At 55.3% G+C, this 22,079-nt stretch overlaps 2 protein-coding genes across 5 annotated transcripts in view; both read left to right on the plus strand.

Annotated features, from left to right (window-relative positions):
- Positions 1–3,220, plus strand: part of CLSPN (claspin) — a 30,077-nt gene extending 26,857 nt beyond the window's left edge. Inside the window, exons 22-25 of the mRNA XM_038557926.1 lie at positions 144–246; positions 806–888; positions 1,145–1,306; positions 1,824–3,220. Of these exons, the coding sequence (XP_038413854.1) occupies positions 144–246; positions 806–888; positions 1,145–1,306; positions 1,824–1,934 (459 nt within the window). The 3' untranslated portion in view covers positions 1,935–3,220. The remainder of the gene's footprint in view (positions 1–143; positions 247–805; positions 889–1,144; positions 1,307–1,823) is intronic.
- Positions 3,221–5,897: 2,677 nt separating this feature from the next.
- Positions 5,898–21,069, plus strand: C15H1orf216 (chromosome 15 C1orf216 homolog). 4 transcript variants are annotated; one of them, XM_038557930.1, is made up of 3 exons: positions 15,011–15,115; positions 18,722–19,415; positions 19,961–21,069. In XM_038557930.1, exon 2 carries the CDS (start codon positions 18,727–18,729, stop codon positions 19,411–19,413), a length of 687 nt encoding a protein of 228 aa, XP_038413858.1. In that variant the 5' UTR covers positions 15,011–15,115; positions 18,722–18,726; the 3' UTR covers positions 19,414–19,415; positions 19,961–21,069. The 4 variants fall into 4 exon arrangements, with proteins under 4 accessions (XP_038413857.1, XP_038413858.1, XP_038413855.1 ...); XM_038557929.1 differs by lacking the exon at positions 15,011–15,115 and adding an exon at positions 5,898–6,010 and having other exon boundaries at positions 18,722–21,069; XM_038557927.1 differs by having other exon boundaries at positions 18,722–21,069.
- Positions 21,070–22,079: the final 1,010 nt, after the last annotated feature.

A 22,079-nucleotide genomic window follows, 5' to 3' on the forward strand; every position in this document is an offset into this window, starting at 1 on the left:
CCTTTTTTTTGGTCTGTAGCAACAAAGGTTGCAGAAGGGAAAACCAAGGCTATCCCAGGTACCTTAGCTTTACAACCCAGGCCATGCTAACCGTTTGGGGGCGCAGTAGACTGATGTTAATGCGGTCTGATTTTTATTTTCAGGCAGAGCAGGGGAAAATTGCAGCTGAAGAAGAAGACATCGGGGAAGACAGTCAGTTTATGATGCTGGCCAAGAAAGTTACAGCCAAAGCACTACAGAAAAATGGTGAGCTCTCGTCCTCCTCTGGGCCCAGTCTCCTGGATGGTTCATGCAGGAGCCTCGGAAGTGACTCCAGCCTCAGGGACTGTTGCCCTGTAGGCCGGGGCCTTGGTCTCACATTGTGCTAAAGAGGACCCTCCGAGATGGGAAAGGACAGTGTTCTTGGATCTTAGACTTTTGGGCAGTGGACGTTGTACTTGTGAGTAGACGTAGATGGTTCTAAGGCAACTCAGAGTAGGAATTTTAGCTTCTTTATTTGGTTGCCCAAGACTGTGTTAGAGCTGGATATTGAACCCGGCGCTAATTCCAGAATGGGGCTCTTAGACACCATCTGTGTTCAGCCTACCACGCTTGCTTTTGCTTATTACTGTTAACGGTCAACATTCAAGCTGGTTGTCTATCTTCCTGCCACTCCTTACTATAGTTTCAAGTCACCATGATAAAATAATCCGGGTTATTAAGCCTTAGTTTATTGGTTTAGTTAGAGGCTTCTTAGCTTGTTTAGATTTAAAGGTAATTCTATCCAGCTCTGCCCAGAACAAACCTCCCTTTATTGTCTTTTCAGCCAATCGCACCGTGGTTATTCAAGAACCAAAGTCTTTACTCAGAAATCCCTTTGAAGCCATCAGGCCAGAGAGTGCCCACCAGGTTGGTTGGGGACATGGATAGCCTGATGTCAGGATCTGCGATGTTACATCGGCCCAGGTCAGGCTAAGGGAGGAGTTACTTTGTCGTTAGGGGGAGGAGGCGGCTACAGGAGACAGTAGGTGTCAAGGGCACCTGCTATTGCTTTCTGCTTGAGTGGGGCAGGAATATGTCCCCTCAGGATCTGGGGGTGCCAGGGAGGGACGGACTTCTCATTCTTCCCTTGGCACTTGGGATTTGATGACTCTTCTCTCTTCAGCTGAAAACAGGCTCCCTGCTAAACCAGCCCAAAGCTGTGCTTCAGAAACTGGCTGCCCTCTCTGACCCGAACCCCAATGCACCTCGAAATTTAAGAAACTTTGTCTTTCATACACTTTCTCCTGTCAAGGCTGAGGCAGCGAAGGAACCGTCTAAACCTCAGGTAGGGAATTTGAGAACTGATGTGGCCGTCCCCAGCAAGATTGATGGATTGATTTTCAAAAAAAAAAAAAATTAGGGACGCCTGGGTGGCTCAGCGATTGAGTGTGTGTCTTTGGCTCAGGGTGTGATCCTGCCATCCTGGGATCAAGTCCCACATCGGGTTCCCTTCATGGAGACTGTTTATCCCTCTGTCTCTGTCTCTCTGTGTCTCTCATGAATAAATAAATAAAATCTTTAAAAAATTAGATAGATAGATAGATAGATAGATAGATAGATAGATAGATAGATGATTCTGGCTTAAAGGCTTAGGGTGTGGTGTTCACTCTTGCACTCCCCAATAAAATATCAGAGGACTGCTACCCCCAGGAGGTCATCAGCGTTGAAAGCTTCCTAAAAAGTTCGTATTTCTTTTTTTCCTAAATGTCCGTGATTTGACTATGAGTGCCTTAAGAGCTAACTGAACCTAAGTACTTGTGTGGGAGTCTTGAGCTGGTCCTGACTCTTTCTCTGCTCTCCAGGTAAGAAGAAGGGGTCCATCTTTAAAGACATCCCCTTCACCTAAGCGCCTCAAGACAGATGATAGCACTTCAGGATTGAAGCAAAGCATCTTCAGATACTTGGAAAGTTAACATCGTCAAAGGTGCTGGCACCTGTTGAGACTACTTTGAGAAGTTTGTGGTGTTGAAGGCTGGAATCGATGCCTGTGGGGATGATTGATCTCCCCTCCTCCCCTTCCTTTATAGTCCGTGCATTAAGGTTACGGACAGAGATTCCATCCAGCTCTTCCCACTGCATGGCTCTGGACATCTTTTTCCTTTCCTAGTATTATTTCCCGGGTTGGCCACTAACCTTAATTCTGCAGCGTTTACAAAATCAATGCACAGATGCTTGAGTGAAGGCTCACGTCCTCCGTTATATATTTGACATTTTATCCTAGCAGCCTCCTGGGTTGATAGACTTTTTTTGAAAGGGGTGGTTGGAGGAGGAGGAGGAGGAAAAAGTGTGGTGTTATGGAAATGAGAGAACCCAAGGGATGTCGATACCGGAATGAATCCTTCACACCCGAAGATGTGCCCCACGGTGACCTGGATTCCGTGGAAGAGAGCGTCTTGGAGGACCTCGGAACCAAGAGACAGGCCGTTATACTTGTCTTGCCCCTTCTGTTTCCCTGTTTGCCTCTTCCCAAGGCAGCCGCAGCTTGCCGGTTGACCTTTGCTTCCCTGAGAGTAAGGGCTTACATTGGTACTCAAGGCAGAAAGACTGTGGCCCGGATTTTCTGGACGATGAGGATAAAGACACCCACCGGTGCCTGTCCAAAGTACATATTCCATGGCGCAGGGAGAGCTCTCTTCTGGAACTAAATTCTCACTGTGCAGCAGTGTTGCTCAAGGACTCCCTTCTCCTCCTGACAGAAATATAACCATTATTTATTGCATTCACCTGGGTCTATTGCCCTGACCAGTCTGAGCACAATACTTCGTGACTTATTTAGAAAGAAGACCACTATTGAGTTGATGATCAAAACATTGTTGAAGAGAATTGCCCTCAGTCCCAGTTTTCTCCGAACAATCATGAAGCTTTCAGAATTCTAGACCGATTCCATCCCCCCACGCCCCAAATGGAGTGTCACTGCTGCTTTGGAAACACGTTCCATGTGAATCCTGTGGTTTCGCCGTCAGGAGCTGGACTTGAGAAATTGGGCGAATCATGCCAGCTTTTTATTGGCAGACGGGGAACGCCAGTGTAATTGCTGCAGTTAGGGTGTAGGTTCTCTACAATTGTTTCTAATACACAAGATGCTTTGGATTTGTATATTTGTAATCTTGGAAAGGGGAAAATGTATATAAAGATGTTTTAATATGTATGTAGTGTTTCAATAAATCTCCAGGCCTGAAGGCAGGGTTTGCCGTCCGGATCAGGTGCTCATTCTTAGGTCATTGCCTGTCTGACGTTGAGGAGCCTCATGTTCAGGCTGCACGCCCCGCCCCGCCCCCCCCCGCCCCCGCCCCCCCCCCCCCCCCCCCCCCCCCCCCCCCCCCCCGGGAAGCCCCCTGCTGCAGTTGTCCCTCCCTGGCCTCTCAGCGGGGAGTTTACATGAACGGTACCTCTTGTCAGAGCTCTTTGATCAGGAGCCTTGGGTCCAAGGTGAGGGCTTCGCCCCTCCCCCGGAGCCCTCTAAACGGTGTCCCAGGTGGGCAGCCTTTGCCACACAGAACTGGGAAGGAGGGTGACATATTTCTCCCCTCTTGCTTTCCCATATCCCTTCTGGGGGGAGAGAGGGAGAAGATGGTTGGAATTGACCACTGAGGATAAGAAAAGCAGTGCAAGGGGGACGCCTTGGTGGCTCAGCAGTTAGGCGGCTGCCTTTGGCTCGGGTCGTGACCCCAGGGTTCAGGAATCGAGTCCACATTGGGCCCCCCGCAGGGAGCCTACTTCTCCCTCTGCTTGTGTCTCTGCCTCTCTCCCTCTTGTCTCTCATAAATAAAATCTTTTTAAAAAAAGAAATGCAATGCAAAAGAAATTCCAGGGAGCAAATGGTTTCTGTCCTAGGCTCTGGGCTCTGGAAAGAAAGCAGTCTTTGGAGAAAGAGAAGTTAGGTCTTGAGCTCTGGGTCACTTTTCCCCTCGCCGGTGTAGTTGTCAGACGGCAAGCTGAGCCTTGACCTTGCTAACAGGACTGACGTGGAGAGTCGCCTCCTGACCCAGATGCCTGTGCCCAAAACGTCGAGCCATCAGCTTCAGCTGCGTTTTGATGAAACAGGCCCCGGGGCCCGCTGCTGCGGCTCCTGCTAGGGCTCAGCTCTGCCAGCTTGGAACCGATGTACCCGGAGGGGTAAGAGCTCGTGGCCTGTGAGATAGATTTGCTCCGTGCCAGCCCTTTCACCCCCTCCTAGCTCCACGCCGCGGGGTAGGGACACATGTATTTACTTCACACGAACAGGTCTCTGATCTCATTAATTCAGTCCACAGTTGTACAAACCGTCCTACGGCCTGTTGCATAAAGCATTAGGTTCTGTTCATCAAAGCAGCCGTGGGGACAAGCTGCTCAGGTCCCTTGCAATCCCTCGTCTCAACTGCTTCTCCACAAACTTTACCCTCTGAGAATCTCTCGTGCTTCACACTGGGCATGTTTGCTCTTTATCTCCTACACGTGTTTAATAACTCTTGAAGCTTCCTGTCGTAAGACTCGTTCGCCCGAGGATGCAGAGCGCATTTCTGGGAGGAGTGTCATGATACCATCCGATCATAGCACACTTGAGATGCCATTCTGTTTCTGCCTTGTAGTCTACCCATTTGTCTTGTTTTTTTATATATATTATTTTTAAGTATTCTCTATGCCCTGTTGTGGGGCTCAAACTTACAACCCCAAAATCAAGAGTTGCACGCTGTACCGATTGAGCCAGTCAGGTGCCCCCTCTCCTCACTCCTTGATAGGCAGCCTGGAAGGTAGTGTTGCCTAGTGAAGACTGAATGGATAACACCACACCTTTCCGAGCCTCCATTTATAGCTATAAAATGAGGACCCTGGGCAGCCCGGGTGGCTCAGCGGTTTGGTGCCACCTTCAGCCCAGGGCCTGATCCTGGAGAGCTGGGATTGAGGCCCAGGTCGGGCTCCCTGCATGGAGCCTGCTTCTCCCTCTGCCTGTGTCTCTGCCTCTCTCTCTCTCTCTCTGTCTCTCATGAGTAAATAAATAAAATCTTTAAAAAAATAAATAAAAATAAAATGAGGACCGTAATTCATGCCTGTCTCGGGGTTGCTTTGAGGCTTCAGTTGGAAAATGAACGTGAATGCATTATGTCAAGTGCTGCTCCACAAGTGTAAGAAGTCGCCACCGTCCCAACTGTATCATGCTTTGTGGACAACTCCTTAAAAGGCGCGTACTCTCCTATGTGTCTCAAATGTGAGATCTTAAAAACATCTTAAAAATGTGATCTTAAAAATGTGATCTTCCTTGGGAGGGGCCTGGCTGGTGCAGTCAGCGGATCCACTGACCATATCTGTTTTGTTAAAAAAAAACAAAAAAACATAAAGGGGTGCCTGGCTGGCTCAGTCCATAGAACATGCGGCTCTTGGAGTTGTGAATTTGAGCCCCATGTTGGATATAGAGAAAAATAAAAATATAAAATTATATTTTAAAATATAAAAAATATAAGATTATGAAAATATAGTCTTATTTTTAAAAATATAAAACAAAACTATAGGTAGCAGCATAGCTGGCACATAGAATCAATAAATACTTACTGAGCAAGAAGTGATTGATTTGAAACCTGGAAGAGCTAATGGTGAAAAGCTTGGAGTTGGGGGGCCCAGGTGGCTCAGCGGTGGAGCGTCTGCCTTCGGCCCAGGGTGTGACCCTGGGGTCCCAGGATCGAGTCCCGCATCGGGGTCCCCGCAGGGAGCCTGCTTCTCCCTCCGCCTGTGTCTCTGCCTCTGTGTGTGTGTGTGTGTGTGTGTGTGTGTGTGTGTGTCTCATGAGTAAATAAAATCTTTAAAAGAAGAAAAAAGCTTGGAGTGGAAGTGCCCACGAGGAAGCTCTGCAGGGTGGGCTGGACATAGAAGCGGCAGCGGTGTGCAGCCTTCCGTCCCCGTTCTGCAGCCTACAAGTGGCACGACCTCGGAGAAGCCACTCTCTGAACTTTGTCACCAAAAGGAGCCCTGAGGGAAAGGAGGAGGTTGGCTCACAGGGTTGCACTTGGGATCAGAGGTACGGTGTGGGGCACGCGTGGAGTGGGCTCTCCCCCACCCCGGCCTGGCTGGGGGCCAGGCCTGGGGGCCGAGCGGGCGGGCCTGGCTTCGAGCAGGCTGGGTCGCCTTTGGGTCTCCGTCCCCGGGAGGGCCACGTCCGTCTGAGTCGCGCGTCCCCATCCCCTCGGTCCTCTCCTCTCACCTCAACGGTTTCATTTTCAGCTTATTGATCGGCGCCTGGTGCTGGCTGTGGCCGGGAAGGGGGACAGCCCGGGTGGAGCGCCTGGCCCCCCTTCCTTGGGGACAAGCGGCCCCGCCGGGCAGTCTCCGTGGCTGGCGGGGGGCCTGCTCGGCCTGGGGGACCCCTGGGCCCGCTCCACGGCTGCCAAGCGCTGGGGCAGGCCTGGCGGCGGGGGCACGGCCAAGGTTTTGCTCTCTGAGGCTGATGGAAGGGGAAACTGCACACTGCTCGACCCCTCTCTCTGTCTTGTCTAATTTAACTTACGTTATTTATCAAAAAGACAGGTTATTTGGAAAACCAGATGGACCCAGGCAAAAATCATCTGGGTTTTCCAAACGTGAAAAATTAGGTTCTGGGGGCCCAGGAGGAAAGGCCTGTGTGTGCACGTGCGTGTGCGTGTGTGGGGGGGTGAGAAATATTGAGGGCACTGTGGTCAGACCCAGAGATTGCCCCATGACATCCAAGCTTCCCCCTTCACACACACACACACGCAACTCTTTTTCCTTCAAGTTCCTTACGACTGGAATCTAAATGAGAAAACTAACATGTGTATGTTGGCAGCTGGGAGCCTCGGGCCAAGGACAGAAGGCCGCAGGGCTGTTAGAGAGCAGGCTCAGGGCCTTGCCCTCTCCCTCCAGCCCTCGCCTCCCACAGAGCCGGCTTAGCGAGAGGTACGGGGTGCAGAGAAGTTTCTGGAGCAGAAACCTCCGCCACCCATCCCATCAAAGTGATCCCCAGATGACCATGTACATGGGGACGTTGGACATCAAGGGGCGGACTCATCCTTTCATGACTTTCTAATGATCCGATGGCCGAAGAGCAGGGGGTGAAGAGTGTTCTTTAAATACTCAGGGAAGATAAATAAATAAATAAATAATAATAAATACACACATACATACATACCCAGGGAAGGCACTATCTCGGCAGCTACAACTGGGAATGCTTAAGCCCGTGCTCCTGTGACCCCGGAGCAGCAAGGTGCTTAGAAAAGAAGTGGAGTAATACTATATGTTGGCAAATTGCACTTTAATAAAAAAAAATTTATATAATAAATAAATAAATACATAAATTCTTAAATCAAAAAGATGTTGTTAACCCCTGGCTTAGTGGAAAGCTGCCCAGGCTAGCTGCCCAAACTACACTAGATCATGTCAAAAATGAGAAATAAACTTTTCTGCCATTAAAAAAAAGAAGAAGAAAGAAAGGAATTGGAGCAAGAAGCCACGGAGGCGTGACTCTTGCCTGTGGGGGAGGAAGCATCTGGCTGGAGGCGAAGTCCTCTCTGCGCGCGCGCGCGCACACACACACACACAACAAAGTCAAGACTCCTTTGTGGTCTGAAGGACCTTTGACAGCAGCAAGAGCACGTGTTCCATTGTGTCGTTTATTTATTTTTATTTATTTTTTTAAAGATTTTATTTATTCATGAGATACACTCACACAGAGGCAGAGACGCAGGCAGAGGGAGAAGCAGGCTCCACGCAGGAAGCCCGACGTGGGACTCGATCCCAGGACCTCAGGGTCACGCCCTGGGCAAACGCAGATGCTCAACCGCGGAGCCACCCACGCGTCCCCCATTGTGTCGTTTTTGAAAGTGTCATTGCCCCTTGCAAGGCACTGAACAACTTGATCTCATGTGAATAATCTAAGTTCATAGTAGCCCCGCAGTTGCATTAAATAAGAAAAACGTGGGTAAAGCGCCTCCCTCCAGGCCTGGCACGCCGTAAAGCCCACGAGTGTTGGTTGAGCGAGTGGCTCCATGGGCTCGAGCATCAAGGCTCCCGTGACCGTTTCCCAAGGCCGCTTGCTTGAATCATGGACTCGCAGGCTATGCCCGGGAGCTTGACGCTCGGTCTAACCCGGCGGCTAATTTAGCACGTGTTTAATGAGCATCGGTGCTGTGTGTGGTGCGCTGCCCCGTCGCCCTTCCAGGAAGACCTCATTGGCCTAGTTTCTGGGAGCACCGTCTGCAGACAGACTTCAGGGCCCCTGGGGGTGCCGCCTCTGCAGCCCCTTGCCTGAGGTCAGGGCCCTTGCAGCATGGCCTCCCCTCCAGTGACAGGGGGATGAAGGGCTGGCCCTGTACGCTCTTTCTGGGACCATCCTGAGGGGCCGTCCAACTTCAGAGCTCCCGGAGGGCTTGGCCCAGGCTATCGGGGGCCCTGAATGGCTGTTCAGCTTCTTTCCCGGCCCTTCCACCAATGTTGATCCCAAGGGCCCTCTCTCTATCTCTTTTATTTTCTATTTATTTTTTTTAAGATTTTATTTATTTATTCATGAGAGACACAGAAAGAGAGAGGCAGAGACATAGGCAGAGGGAGAAGCAGGCTCCCTGCAGCTAGCCCGACTTGGGACTCAATCCCAGGTCTCCAGGATCACACCCTAGGTCAAAGGTGGTGCCAAACCACTGAGCCACCCAGGTTGCCCCCCCCCCCCACTCTTTTTTAAAATGTTATTTATTTGAGAGAAGAGCGGAGGAAGGAGCATAAGGAGAGGGACAAGAAGCCTCCGCTCTGGACACAGAGCCCCATGTGGGGCTGGATCCCACAACCCTGAGACCCTGACCTGAGCCAGAATCAAAAGTCGGACACAAGCGACTGAGCCCCCCTGACCCCAAGGCACTTCTCAGCGAGCGTCCGCTCCCTGGGGCCTGCTAGTCCTGGCCGCCTAGGCCTCAGCCTGGGAAAGGACAGACTTCCCGGGTGTTTCCAGGTTTCCGGCATTGGAGGGGTTGCTGCTGTGGCTCAGGCCCACCAGGGGGCAGCAGCAGCACAGCAGGCCGCCCTGTGGGCCGGGGAGAGGGCTGGGGACCTGCCCCCTGCTTTCCCACCACTATTGTCCCCTACCAGGCAGCATCACCTCCCTCAATGTGTCTACCCTCCCGTCTGAAAAAAACTTTCGGAAACTTTCAAGGCCTTACTTTTGGTTAGTGTCCCCCCTCCCCGTCCCCCCTCAGCACCCAAGGCCAACCTGTTTTCCCACCCACTCCCTTCACCTCCCAGCGGGGCCAGCTCCTCGCCCAGGACCCCCGCCTCTCCACTTTTAACACCCACAATAGATTTGTTTTCTGGGTGACAGGGTAATTATGAGCTCGGGGCCAGGAGGCCCGGGGCCGTCTGAGGATGGTCACTTCAATCTGCTTCTCCCTGTTCTGCTAACATTATTGATTTTTAGTTTTATTTATTATGATTTTTTTTTTTTTTGATCTGGCTTTGGCGACAGGAGGTGTGGAGGCCAGAAGGCAAAAACAAATTTATTCTTGGCACAATTTAGCTTCTCAGAACCAATGACCCACCCACCATTTTTTTAAAGATTTTTTTTCTTTAAGTACAATCTATCCCCCCCCCCCCCCCCGCAACGTGGGACTTGAATGCATGACCCCAAGATCAAGGGTTGTGGGCTCTATCCTGGGTCAGGAGCCCCCAACACGTTTTTTAACCTAGTGGTTTTAGCACCTCTACTTAGCTGTCTTCATTCTCTCCCTGATCCCCGATTTCTCCCTCAGATCGTTTCAGGAGTCAGCCAGATGTGGCTGGAGGACGGCACTAAGGGGAGCAGCTTGGACAGCAAGTAGGACCCCTTTGGTTAGTGGCCCTTAGCTCACCCCAGGCGGCTGGGCGGCCCCTCATCCGTCAGCTGGCTCCAGGCTGAACCCCAAGCCCGGCTTCTTCTCCAGCCCTTGCCCTGGGGCAGTCCTCCTGCGGTCAAGCTGCGCGCCTTTTATTTATTTATTTATTTATTTATTTATTTATTTATTTATTTATTTATTTATTTATTTATTTTTCTGCGTCAGTTTCTCTGCCTGTGCAATGGGTTTGAGCAAAACCTGACCAGGACGGTTTCAGAGGGAGAGCGGCTGACATTGGGTGGAGCCAATTCAAAGAGCTTGCCCCCAAACCTCAGGCCTCTCGAGGTCGCTGGGCCGTGGACCTGCCGGCGGGCGGGGAAGAGGAGGGCCGGCCGGAGCACTGCGCGAGGAGTCAGAGGGAGCATTGTGCGAGGAGCTGGAGGGAGCACTGCGCGAGGAGTCGGAGGGGGGCCTGCGGGATCATGACGCGAGGAGCCGGCGGGGGAACAGCGCGAGGAGCTGGAGGGAGCACTGCCGGAGGAGTCGGAGGGGGGCCGGCAGGAGCAGTGCGCGAGGAGTCGGAGGGGGGCCGGCGGGAGCACCAAGCGAGGAGTCGGAGGGGCGCTCTGAGCTGCTGCGGGCGCCGCGACTCCGTGACTAGCGGGGCCACGACCCCCGCAGGTCCTCTGGTGTGTGCTCTCAGCGTGAATGAATCATTGTGGGGCGGGGGAGGGGGGATGCAGCTGCCGCTGCCCCACGCCTAACTCTGGCTCCCGCATTGAGCGCAGCTGGAGCGGAGCGCTTCCGGGGGGGGGGGGGGCCCTCCCCAATCCTGAGCACCCCCCTCCGCAGGCCGCTGGCGCCCAGCGCACCCAGCCAGGCCCTTTGTTCAGGGGCCTAAGTGGCTGCACGCCACCCTCCCAGAGGCCCTGCTAGACCCGGCTGCGGTGAGGCTGATGAATGGGGGGAGGCCCGGGGTTAGGGCCCCGCGCAGCTGCTGGGAGGCATGGAGCGCACACCCCGTCCTCCCAGCGCTCCCAGCCCTCCCCTCCTCTCCAGCTCGCCCCCTCTGCGTGGGCTCTGGGATTTCCCACAGCCGCGGGGCCCTCGGATGCAGCCGGCTGCCCCCCGCGCCCGCCCCCCCTCGCAGAAGCAGGGTTCCCAAGAGGCCGGTCAGCCCTGGGGTGCCCTAAAAAGAGAGTGTCCACTACCCAGCCCCAGGGGAGGCAGGGGTGGTGAACGCCAGGTCTCCTGGTTCCTGTGGGGCCGGGCATCTGAAATTGTGCCCCCCAGGAGCTTTAGAAGCTTTCAGGCAGCCTCCTCAGGAGCCATTTAGGGTGGAAGGTTCAGGGAGGGGACAAGATCTCCGTCTGGGTTTGCTGCATAGATTTTCTGGGGGGGTGAGGTGGATTCCAAGGCTTAAAAAAAGCGCCCTAAGACTTCAGATCTGAGGTACCTGCCCCTCACTTGACAGCTGAGAAAACAGCCTTGTTAGGTAGGTGGCAGCGAGTTCCCTAAAGTGATCACACAGCGGCTTCCTGACACAAGAGCAGCGCTGTAGCTTTAAGAAGCAGCAGAGAGATGCTTGAAAAACGAGGTCACCAGCGCTGTGGGCCTCTGTCCCAGGACAAGCTAATTGGGGGTACTGAGAGCTTCCTTCTCATGTGCCTTCCCGACCAACCGCCCGACCGCCGGGTACATCGATGGTTCAGAGGTCCTCCGGCCGGGCCTAGACCGGGAGTGCAAGGGGCGATGTTCACAATCACAGTGCTTTTACCGTGTCCAAGGCACATCGTCTTGATTTAATCTGCAAAGTTGAAAATGCTTTGATTTGGTGAATCCCCGGGGTGCTAGGGGGTGATGGGGGCCCAGGGAAACAGGACAAGGCAGGAAGCAACAGCTTCCCGCCCCACAGATGCCTGTCCTTTGCTGGGCCGCCGAAGCCTTGCGGCCTTGTGGGGTATTCCCCTGCTGCCCGCAGGAATGGGGGGGGGGGGACAGGCCCCTCACACCTGGGCCCACTGTAGCCTCACGTCCTCCCCCCACATCCCTCCCACCGGGGCCACCCTGGCCACACTCCAGGTATACACACCACGTGGTCTCCCGGGCCTTGGCCGCTCTCTCTTGGGGAGCTTCTGCTTATCCTTCAAAGCCTGGCTCAAGCAGGCCCTCTGTGGAGCCTTTCCTTCCCTCCTTTTGCCTGGAGCTGTGGGGGGACCTGCCAGTTCTGATTCTGCTCCCAGTCCCCCCTCAGCACAGCCCTGCTGCAGGGGGTGAATGGACAAGAGGAGTGAAGTCCAGGAGGTTGAAACCTTTTAATCCTACCCTCACCCTCCACAGGAGGAGCTCTTACGCCATCCTATTTCCGGGGGTAGAAATACTCCTCCCCACCCTTGCCTGACACTCTAGGCCCTTCGAACCTGGATCTGGCTACTTACCCCCTGCTAGCCTCTCTTGGCTCTGACATCTGCCTGCCTGTCCAGGACCTGTCCCCACTGCCCAGGGCTGGCCTATTCGGGCCGCTGCTGGCCATCTCTGGGGATTTCTGTGTCCCTGCCCATCAAGCCCCCTGCCATCTATGTAGCCGGGGGGGACACAGCCACAGATGCTCGCTTTTAACATCGAATGACTGATGCCTCGGCATCCTGACTGTGGAATCTTCTGATGAATGAATCACACACACGTGTACATCTGCTTGTCTGTGATCACGCAGACGTGGCTGCCCTGCCTTCCTGGGGGTTTTGGTTCTCAAGGCTCCCGGCTTTTGTAAACGATGGACTGCCCAGGACCACTGAGCACCTGCGGCCCTAACTACACGGTGCTGGCCTGTCCCACAGCTTTACCCTTGACTAAGGAGAGAGACCACAATCCGACGCCCTTGGAATTCACCCGACTGTGCAGAGATCGTGTTCTCTAGGAAGGAGTAGCTTTCTAGAACACCGCAAAGGCCAATGGCTGCGTCAGCTGAGCCAGGCCGTGTGCTGCCCCACAGAGTACAGTAGACTCTACGTCAACAATCGGCATAGACTTCTTGGTCATCTGGAGCCAGTCTGTATGAAAAGGCAGAGGTACGTGTGGTTGTACCTGATGACTTTTTCCAAGAGTTTGCTTCCTGCCTCCTCCATTGTAGCCCCTACAGACCAGGAGGTTTCAGTGGCTTGGGGGAAATGTCTCTAAGGATAGGACACCCCCATGATTCCACTGCATTTCAAAGGAGGTCCCAGTGTAAGCTGGGTTGATAAGGGCTCCCACGGGGAAGCAGAGTGGCTACCCTAGAATGAGGGCTGAGAGGTCCATGAGAGGGACCCATGGGGCACCCCCTTGAGCACCGTGTGCTCTTGTGTTACTCAGGATTCTTTGATTGCCAAGTGAAGGAAATTCCACTCAAGTTAGGCTTGGCAAAAGAGGGACCTTATGGGAATATATAGAAAGGCCTCAGGAAGCAGGGACCGGAACATCACCAGGACTTCCACCTTTTGTCTCCACTTCCGTGTGCGAGCATCATTTTCTCCTACTGCCCACTGACTCCCATGCAGGGACTGTGATTGCTGCAGCCCTGCCCTCATGTCTTCCCTGCTTCTTCTTCCTTTTATTTCAGAAAGTCCCAGAGAGGGACACTAACCCACCTGGAGTGGGGGTCCCATCCCTGGGCTCATCAGGCTTCCATTGGAGCCACACGGTTAGATCTGGGAGAGATGGAGTCCACGGGAGAGGCCAGGGGGAGTGGCTCTGGGCCCACGGAACAACTACCTATCTGACACAGCTGTATGGTGCGGGAAGACCCACATGACTCCAGACCGCCGAGGTCCTAAAGAGCGAGGACCCCTTGGTCACCTGGTTAAAGGCAAGGGGAGCTTGCAGTGAGTGAGGGAAAAAACAAGACTAGTTAGGCTTCAGCACCTGATGTAGAAATGGGGCTGAGGTCTGAAAAATAGCAAACGATGGAGGGGCGGTGGGGGGGGGAGTCATAGAGATGAGGGAAAGACCAGAGTATTTTAAAAGGTATTAGGATTCAGGGACCCCTGGGTGGCGCAGCGGTTTGGCGCCTGCCTTTGGCCCAGGGCGTGATCCTGGAGACCCGGGATTGAATCCCACGTCGGGCTCCCGGTGCATGGAGCCTGCTTCTCCCTCTGCCTGTGTCTCTGCCTCTCTCTCTCTGTGTGACTATCATGAATAAATAAATAAAATCTTAAAAAAAAAAGAGGTATTAGGATTCAAAGATGAATCTATATTAGTTTTATTTTGTTTTTAATGGGGGAGGACATGAAGGAGGTGTAGCCAGTTGCTTGCTTTGCTTGGTAAAGTGGGGTATGGAAGGGACCCCCTAGAATCTCACGTGGATGCCCAGAGGCCGAAATGTGTCCCGGGACTTATTTTGAGGAGCTGGAACTTCCTCAACACCTGCTAGTGCTTTCTCATCATTAGAGTCAGCACCGACTCCACCCAGCTCCATCCTCTCGGATTGGAAACCAGGTCCCAACCCTTCCCGTGGCCTCCTAGGAAGAGGGGAGTGAGGGGGTGCAGGCCTCAGCAGGTGGAAGCGGGGAAGAGCTCAGGGCACAGAGCCTGCTTCTCCCTCTGCCTGTGTCTCTGCCTCTCTCTCTCTCTCTCTGTGTCTCTCATGAATAAATAAGTAAAATGTTAAAAAAAAAAAAAAAATCCAACTTAAAAAATTAAAAAAAAAAAAAAAAAAAAAGGGAAGGAGGTCCAGGAGGCCCAAGCTGTGGCCCAGGAGGTCAGAGGGGTCTATCTGGAGAGGGCTGCGCACGTGGGGAGGGGACGAGAGGTCGAGGCAGAGGGAACGGGCGCGCACCTGCCGCCCACCCGAGCTGCGCCTCGGTTTACCCAGTCTGACCGGCTTTGCCGGGAGGCTGCTGACGTGACCCCATCGTCCTTTTGAAAGATGTCCCTGTATCTGCGGTGACGCCAGCGACGGAGGGGCCCGGGGGCGCAGTCAGCCCATGCATCACCGCGCGGGAGGCCCGGCCAGGCTGCGGCGGCGCGGGAGTGGGTTCCGGGGCGCGGGCTGCTCGGCCGAACCCCGAACCCCGAACCGCCCACGTGGGCCGGGCCGCCCCGCCCCGCCGCGCTGACGCCACCGCCCCCCGCGGCCCCCCCTCCCCCCCCCCGCCTCCCGAGCCCCGGCCTGGGCCGCCGCTGCGCCGCCCCGGAGCCCCGCACCCCGCGCCCGGCCCCGCGGGCCCCCCAGGTCCGACCCAGGACCCCCGCCCCCCGCCGCGCCCCCAGCCCCGAGGGACGAGCTCCGCCGCCCGGCCGGGGAGCACAGCCAGCAGCGCCGGCCGCGCGTCCAGGCCGTGAGTCTGGGGGAGGGGAGGGGAGAGGAGGGTAGGGGAGGGGAGACTGGGGGCCCAGCCCCGGGGTGGGGGGAAGGGGGATGGAGGGAGCGGGGGGAGAGGAGGGATGGAGAGGGAGTGGGAGGAGGAAGAGGGGAGGAGGGAGGAGGGGAGGGCGGGGGCGGGGAGGGGAGGCTGGGGACCCAGCCCCGGGGTGGGGAGGGAGAGGGCAGGGAGGGGAGGCTGGGGGTCCAGCCCCGGGGTGGGGGGGGCAGGGAGGGAAGGGGAAGCTGGGGGTCCAGCCCCGGGGTGGGGAGGGAGAGGGCGGGGAGGGGAGGCTGGGGGTCCAGCCCCGGGGTGGGGTGGGGCAGGGAGGGAAGGGGAGGCTGGGGCCCAGCTCCGGGAGGGGGGATAGGGGAGGGAGGGGAAGGGAGGGGGTTAGAGGGGCGGGGAGGGGAGGCTGGGGGCCCAGCCCCAGGGGGCGGGGTCGCAGCCTCCGCCGGGCTGCCTCCCGCTGAAGCTTCGGGAAGGGTGGTCTCTGTCCTCAGACTCCCGGGGAGGCCCTCTTCCGCAGGGCAGGGCAGGAAGGGAGGCCTCCCCCAGCCCAGCGCCTGTCCCCCCACCCCTATCTCCCCCCCACACCCAACGACTGGCAGATTAGCTTGGAGGGAAGCCTGATCCTGGGGTGTTTGGGTTCCCATCTTGCCATCTCTGAGAACCCCGGGAGCCTTAGCACCGCAGCCACCGCCTCTCAGCCTCCCCCGTGGTCCTGCCCAGCCCAGGAAAAGAGAAAATCTTGGGGCGGGGAAGATCTCCAAGACTGCTGGGGGTGGGGGCATAGGTCAGGGGCACCATCCTACACCCCCAGGGTGTAAGGAGGGCCCTGCCACCCACATAGACCTCCTAGTGCCCGCTGTACTTACACTGGCCCTCATTCTCACTCATCCTCTTTTTTTTCTTTTTAATTTTTTATTTATTCATTCTTAGAGAGAGAGAAAGGCAGAAACACAGGCAGAGGGAGAAGCAGGCTCCACACAGGGAGCCTGACGTGGGACTCGACCCCGGGTCTCCCGGGTCAGGCCCTGGGCTGCCCATCATCCTCTAGCTTTCTAATCCTCCCCAATTCAGCCAATTTGCGGTGGACAGAAACCTCTTGTCAATTGAAACCCTAATTTTGGTAAAAGTGGTTATTGGGGAGGAAAGAGTGGGGTGATATGCCCTCCCTCTGGGGCCTCGGGATGGGACGAGCTGGGGGGTCACAAGATAGTAGAGGTGGAGGGATGTGCACAAGGTCAGGAGAGAGGCTTTTGGCAATGGGGGTGGGGGCTGGAGACTCCTGCTCAGCTGGCTCCCTCTTCCGGCTGCAGTCCTCCTCCCCCATTGAGTCCCTCCGCAGCTGTGCGAGGACACCTGCTTGGTGCTGCTTCGCTGGCTCCTGGGACAATGGCACATAGAAGAACCCACGTGTCCAGTCCGGGGGCCTCACGCTCAGGCTGCTAGCTCCAGATTGTCCAAAACTGAGACAACTAAATAGAGGCAGTTACTGACCATCAACGATGTTCCAGGGACACGAAACCAAGCCCTGTGTTCGGGTGCAGCAGGGACCCCTGGGGGGGGGGGGATCTAACTGGGCTTGTCTCTGTTTGCTGGGGCGGTGGGGGAGGCTGACCCCACAGCCTGGAGAGGGGCGGGGAGGAGGGCCGGGCTTTCAGGTGCAGAAAGGAATTTGCTGGGTGGACAAGGGAGAAGCTTACAGGGGAAGGGAAGGGTGGGGTACCAGAGGCCAGGGAATCCTGCGAAGCGGATGACGGCATATTCACGGCATATTTGGAGCAGTCTGGGTGGTGAGGGAGACAGAGTGGAAGGGGCTGGTCTGGAGGGGTGAGCAAGGGCCTAGAAGCGCAGCCCGTAGGCCACCTGGACGGTTAGCAGTTTAGAGAGCGCATAGCTCGGAGCTACGACAAACCACGTTTACATTTTTCACTGGAGGCAGAGAAATCAGTGAAAAGGCTGTGGCAATCAGTAGGTCCGGGTAAGAAATGGCCTGAACCAAGAGAAAGTGAGGGTTGATCTCTGCGAACACATACAATTTTTTATTTTTGTTTATTTTATTTTATTTAAATTCAGTTTGCCAACATAAAGTATAACACCCAGTGCTCATCCCATCAAGTGCCCGTCACCCAGTGACCCCATGCCCCCCCACCTCCCCTTCCGCACCCCTTTGTGTGTTTCCCAGGGTCAGGAGTCTCTCTCATGGCTTGTCTCCCTCCCTAAATCTTCCCCACTCAGTCTCCCCCCCTTCCCTTATGGTCCCTGCATACGAGTGAAACCATATGATGATTGTCTTTCTCCAGTTGACTTATGTCACTCAGCACAACATCCTCCAGTTCCATCCACGTCGATGTAAATGGCGGGTATTCATCCTTTCTGATGGCTGAGCCATATTCCGTCGTCTGCATACCGCGTCTTCTTTAGCCATCGTCTGTTGATGGACATCGTGGCTCCTCCCACAGTGTGGCTACTGTGGACATTGCTGCTGTGAACTTTGGGGTGCAGGTGTCCCATCATTTCGCTACATCTGTCTCTTTGGGGTAAATACCCCAGTGGTACAATTGCTGGGTCGTAGGGTGGCTCTATTTGTAACTTCTTGAGGACCCTCCACACAGTTTTCCAGAGTGGCTGCACCAGTTCCATTCCCACCAACAGAGCAAGAGGGTCCCCCCTTCTTCACATCCTCTCCAACATTTGTGGTTTCCTGTCTTGTTCATTCTAGCCATTCTCACCGGTGTGGGGTGGGATCTCGTTGTGGTTTTGATGTGTATTTCCCTGATGCCAAGCCACTCTGGCACATTTTGTCATGTGCATGTTGGCCATGACACACAGGTTTTTAGAGGAAGAATTGTCAGCATTTGGTGGCCAGCGAGATGGGGGAAGGCAGCTGAGTGAGGAGCCCAGGATGCACGTAGGTTTCTGGCTAGGGTGACTGAATGGAGGGTGGGCCATTTTGCTGAGGACACTGGAGAGGGAGAGCTGGTTGGGACATGCAGAATTTGGGGAGCCTGTGGTTGGTTGCAGAGTCGGATAGCAGTTGGATCGGGGCTTGGAGATACATCTGAGAGTCGCCAACACCTGATGGTGCTTAAAGCTCCAGCAGAAGATGAGGTCCTGGGATCCCTGGGTGGCGCAGTGGTTTGGCGCCTGCCTTTGGCCCGGGGCGCGATCCTGGAGACCCGGGATCGAATCCCACGTCGGGCTCCCGGTGCATGGAGCCTGCTTCTCCCTCTGCCTGTGTCTCTGCCTCTCTCTCTCTCTCTGTGACTATCATAAATAAATAAAAATTTAAAAAAAAAAAAAAAAAAAAAAGAAGATGAGGTCCTGGGCAGACAATCTGCCTCAGGGGGCTGAGAAGAGCCTCTGCTGGAGATGGAGCCAACAGAGAGAGGGGAGGGGAGGAGAGCCACAAGGGGAGGTGTTGTCAGAGGGAAAGGGACTGAAGTGGAGCCTCTGGCCCCCACCCGCGGCCTTGCCCCCGCACCCCGGCAGCGAGGTTGCCACGACTTGGGGCACCCCATTCCCCACCCCCGACCCAGTCCTACTCTAACTCATTCTCCTGCTTCCCCTTTGCAGACCAGATGTTTGCCATCCGGCCAGGGGTAGCCGAGGGGGCCCAGTTCCTTGGGGCCCCGCCTGGAGGATGTCAGCCTGAGCTCCAGCCAGACAGCAACTTGAACTTCTTGGCGAGTGCCAAAGACGCCAATGAGAATTGGCATGGGATGCCAGGCCAAGGGGAGCCCGTGCTGATGAGGAGCTCTTCCAAGCTGCCCTCTGACAACCAGGCCTTCCAGGCCCCTGGACTTGCCGAGGGGGAGGTGCGCAGCCCACCAGAAGGGGAGGAGATCCCTAGGGCCAAGCTCGAGAAGATGAGTGGGGCCAGCACCGTCTGCTCCCCCCTGGAGGACAATGGCTACGCCAGCAGCTCCCTGAGCACCAGCAGCCGAGGCAGCAGTCCTGAGCCCGCTTGCGGCACCCCTCGGGGCCCGGGCCCTCAGGATCCCCTTCTGCCCTCCGTGGCCCAGGCGGTGCGGCAGCTGCAGGCTCAGGAGCGCTACAAAGAGCAGGAGAAGGAGAAGCACCACGTGCACTTGGTGATGTACCGTCGCCTGGCCCTGCTGCAGTGGATCCGCGGCCTGCAGCACCAGCTGGTTGACCAGCAGACCCGTCTGCAGGAGAGCTTCGACACCATCCTAGACAACCGGAAGGAGCTCATCCGCTGCCTCCAACAGAGGGTGGCCCCATCCGGGCCCCAGGATCAGGGCTAAGGGTGTGCCTCCACAGGGGGGCAGGGGTACATGGATATATTTGCAGGCATGTGTGGGGTTGCGCACAAGTAAGTACATAATCCTTGGCTGGCGTGAGTGCAGGTAAGCAAAAGTGAGGACGTATGTGCTAACGTGCAGCCAGGCCTGTGTGAATCAGCACCTGTGTACCGTGTGTCCACAAAGCCAGCTTAGGTGCAGGCCTACTTGTGAATGCATACACATGTGTTTACAGCACACGTGTAGGAAGGCGTGAGTGTGTATATGTAGGCGTGAACAGGTATGCTTGTGCATATGTGTACGTGAGCGAGGATATATATGCAAAAGGTGTGTGTGCAGATGAGTGAGTTTGAGTGTGTGGGCTTGTGGTGGGTGTATGTGAAAGTGCCTTTGCGTGTGCAGGGCCAGGCCCAGGAAGTGTGTAGTTGGAGCATGTGTGTTTGCAGGCCAACTCCTAAGCAAGTATCTACAGATCCGTACTCAGTTGCTTCTCTGGGGCCTCCCCACCCTGTGTTTCCCATCGCCAACCCCAGCCTTCTTTTCTCCACAGGGTCCCATCGGTCCAGAGGAGGGGCGCCTGCAGTCATATGTGCGGGTGTGGATGACCCAGGCCCCTGAGGTTTCCCAGGCCACCCCCTGCTCTCTCCCTCTGACTTTGCTCTACTAGGGCCATTGTCCCCCGATAGTAGAGTCGCTGTGGGAGGTGTGGGGGCTGCTCCGGCCTGCCACGGCTTTTTGGCCACAGTTTTGGCAACTGGTAGAGACTTAGAATGAGGGAGGGGCGCTGGGGGTGGTGATGGCCACTGGGGCAGGGACGGGGGGATGGGGATCAGAGAAGATAAAGGACTGTCCCCCTTGGACTCTGCCTCAGGGCACGGGGGAGATGGGGGGGGGAGATGGGGAGGGGAGATGACAGCCGCAGACCCTGTGAGGACTAGGAGAATGCGGATTCTAAACTACCACCTGGAGACAAACCAGCTTCTCCATGTTCTCCACGTCCAAGGAGCTGTTGCAGGTCATATAGATTGAAGCTTCTGATAAGAGCGAATGTGCTGACGCGCCTGCGAGGGCCGGACAAGGTGTTCCAAGACTGCCGGGGAAGGAAAGCTCCCTTTCGTCTCTGTGCCTCTACTTGCTGTCCCCCTCCGGCTTTAGCGTCGCGGGAAGTCAGATTCGGTTGGCCTGTTTTCCTGCGGTCGGGCTGCCTGGGCCCAGAGGAGCCGTGGTCAGCCTTCCAGGGCGCACAGGGGGGCCAGCAGCGCAGCCCCTGGAAACTCTCAGGATACTGGGTCATCACCCTTCGGTCACTGCATGGCCCTTTCAGCGGGGGTTGACAGGTTCCCATGAAACGGAGAGTGGGTGAATTCTGGGGACAACCAAGGACTAAAGCAGCCGGGGGCTCTGCTTTGCTTTTGGGAGCCATGAGGAAGCAGGATCCTGGTAGATGAGCAGAGGCATGATGCTGAGTCTCCCTGTCTGCAAAATGCGGGTACTCTTCCTGCCTCTCAGGAGTTCTATCCCTGACAGGTGTGGGGGGGGTGAAGGGTATTGGGACTGAGGCTGAAGCAATGGTCCTGGGGACTTCTGTGTCTCACCCTTGCATGTTGAACCTGGTCTCTGGGCCAAGCCAGGGTGAATAAACTGGGGCAGCGAAATGCATTTCTTGAGTTTGTGTCTCTGTTGCACCCAGTGCCTGGTGGCCCCTTTTCGACACCATCTGAATTGCCCTTATAAGCAGGGTTCTGGGCTGGGAGCGAGGAGACCGATGGAGGGGGGAGTCACCGGGGAGGAGGAATCCAGCCTGCTGTGGCTGATGGGGGTGGCAAAGAGTTTCTCCTCAGAGGCCTCTCAGTCTGACGGAGGAGACTTGGCCTCAGCCTGACAGCACCTTATGGGATTACCCTTGTCCTAAGGCACCTTTGGGCCTGAAGATAGGGGGCGGTAGGCATCGATGGTGAGGGATACATATGCTCCCTCCCTCCCCACCACACTCCTACTCAACCCTGCCCTAGAGCCACCACTTCCCTGAAGGGTGCCCTGACTGCAAAAGACTGAGTTAGGCTCCTCAGATGGTTCTGACAGATGGGGTTAGGTACATGCATATGATTTCCGAGACTCACTGTGCCAATCTAGACCCGACCTTCTGTCTTACATTGGTTTGTATGATGATTTATTAATTAGCTTCTCAAAAATTCATCTGTATAAAGTATCTCTTGCTGCATAACAAATTACCCCACAACTTAGGGACGTAAAATAATACACATTTGTTATCTCACAATTTCTGTAGGAATCTCTCATAAGGCTGCAGCCAAAGAGTCAGCCCAGGGTCTGGGGTCTTATTTGTTGGAGCATTCAGTTCTCCAAGGGAAGTCACTTTCAGTTCCTTGCCACATGGGTTCTTCCAACATAGCAGCTCGCCCACCAAAGCATGCAAGCCAAGAAGGTGATGGAGCAATAGCAAGCAGAGGTCAGGATTTTCTGCAACCTACTCATGGAAGGGATGACCTCTCAATGTCGCCATATTCTATTGGTTAAAAGCAAGATACTCAAGGGGTGGCTGGGTGGCTCAGTTGGTTAAGCATCCAACTCGGGATTTCAGCTCAGGTCATGAGCTCATGGGTCATGGAATGGGGCCCCATGTGGGTACCGTGCTCTGCAGGGAGTCTGCT

Source organism: Canis lupus, chromosome 15 (assembly GCF_011100685.1).
Source record: "Canis lupus familiaris isolate Mischka breed German Shepherd chromosome 15, alternate assembly UU_Cfam_GSD_1.0, whole genome shotgun sequence".
Taxonomy (NCBI): Eukaryota; Metazoa; Chordata; class Mammalia; order Carnivora; family Canidae; genus Canis; species Canis lupus.

Excerpts from the sequence above, each read along its gene's own strand:
- C15H1orf216 (XM_038557929.1), top strand. The coding sequence starts at position 18,727 with ATGTTTGCCATCCGGCCAGGGGTAGCCGAGGGGGCCCAGTTCCTTGGG.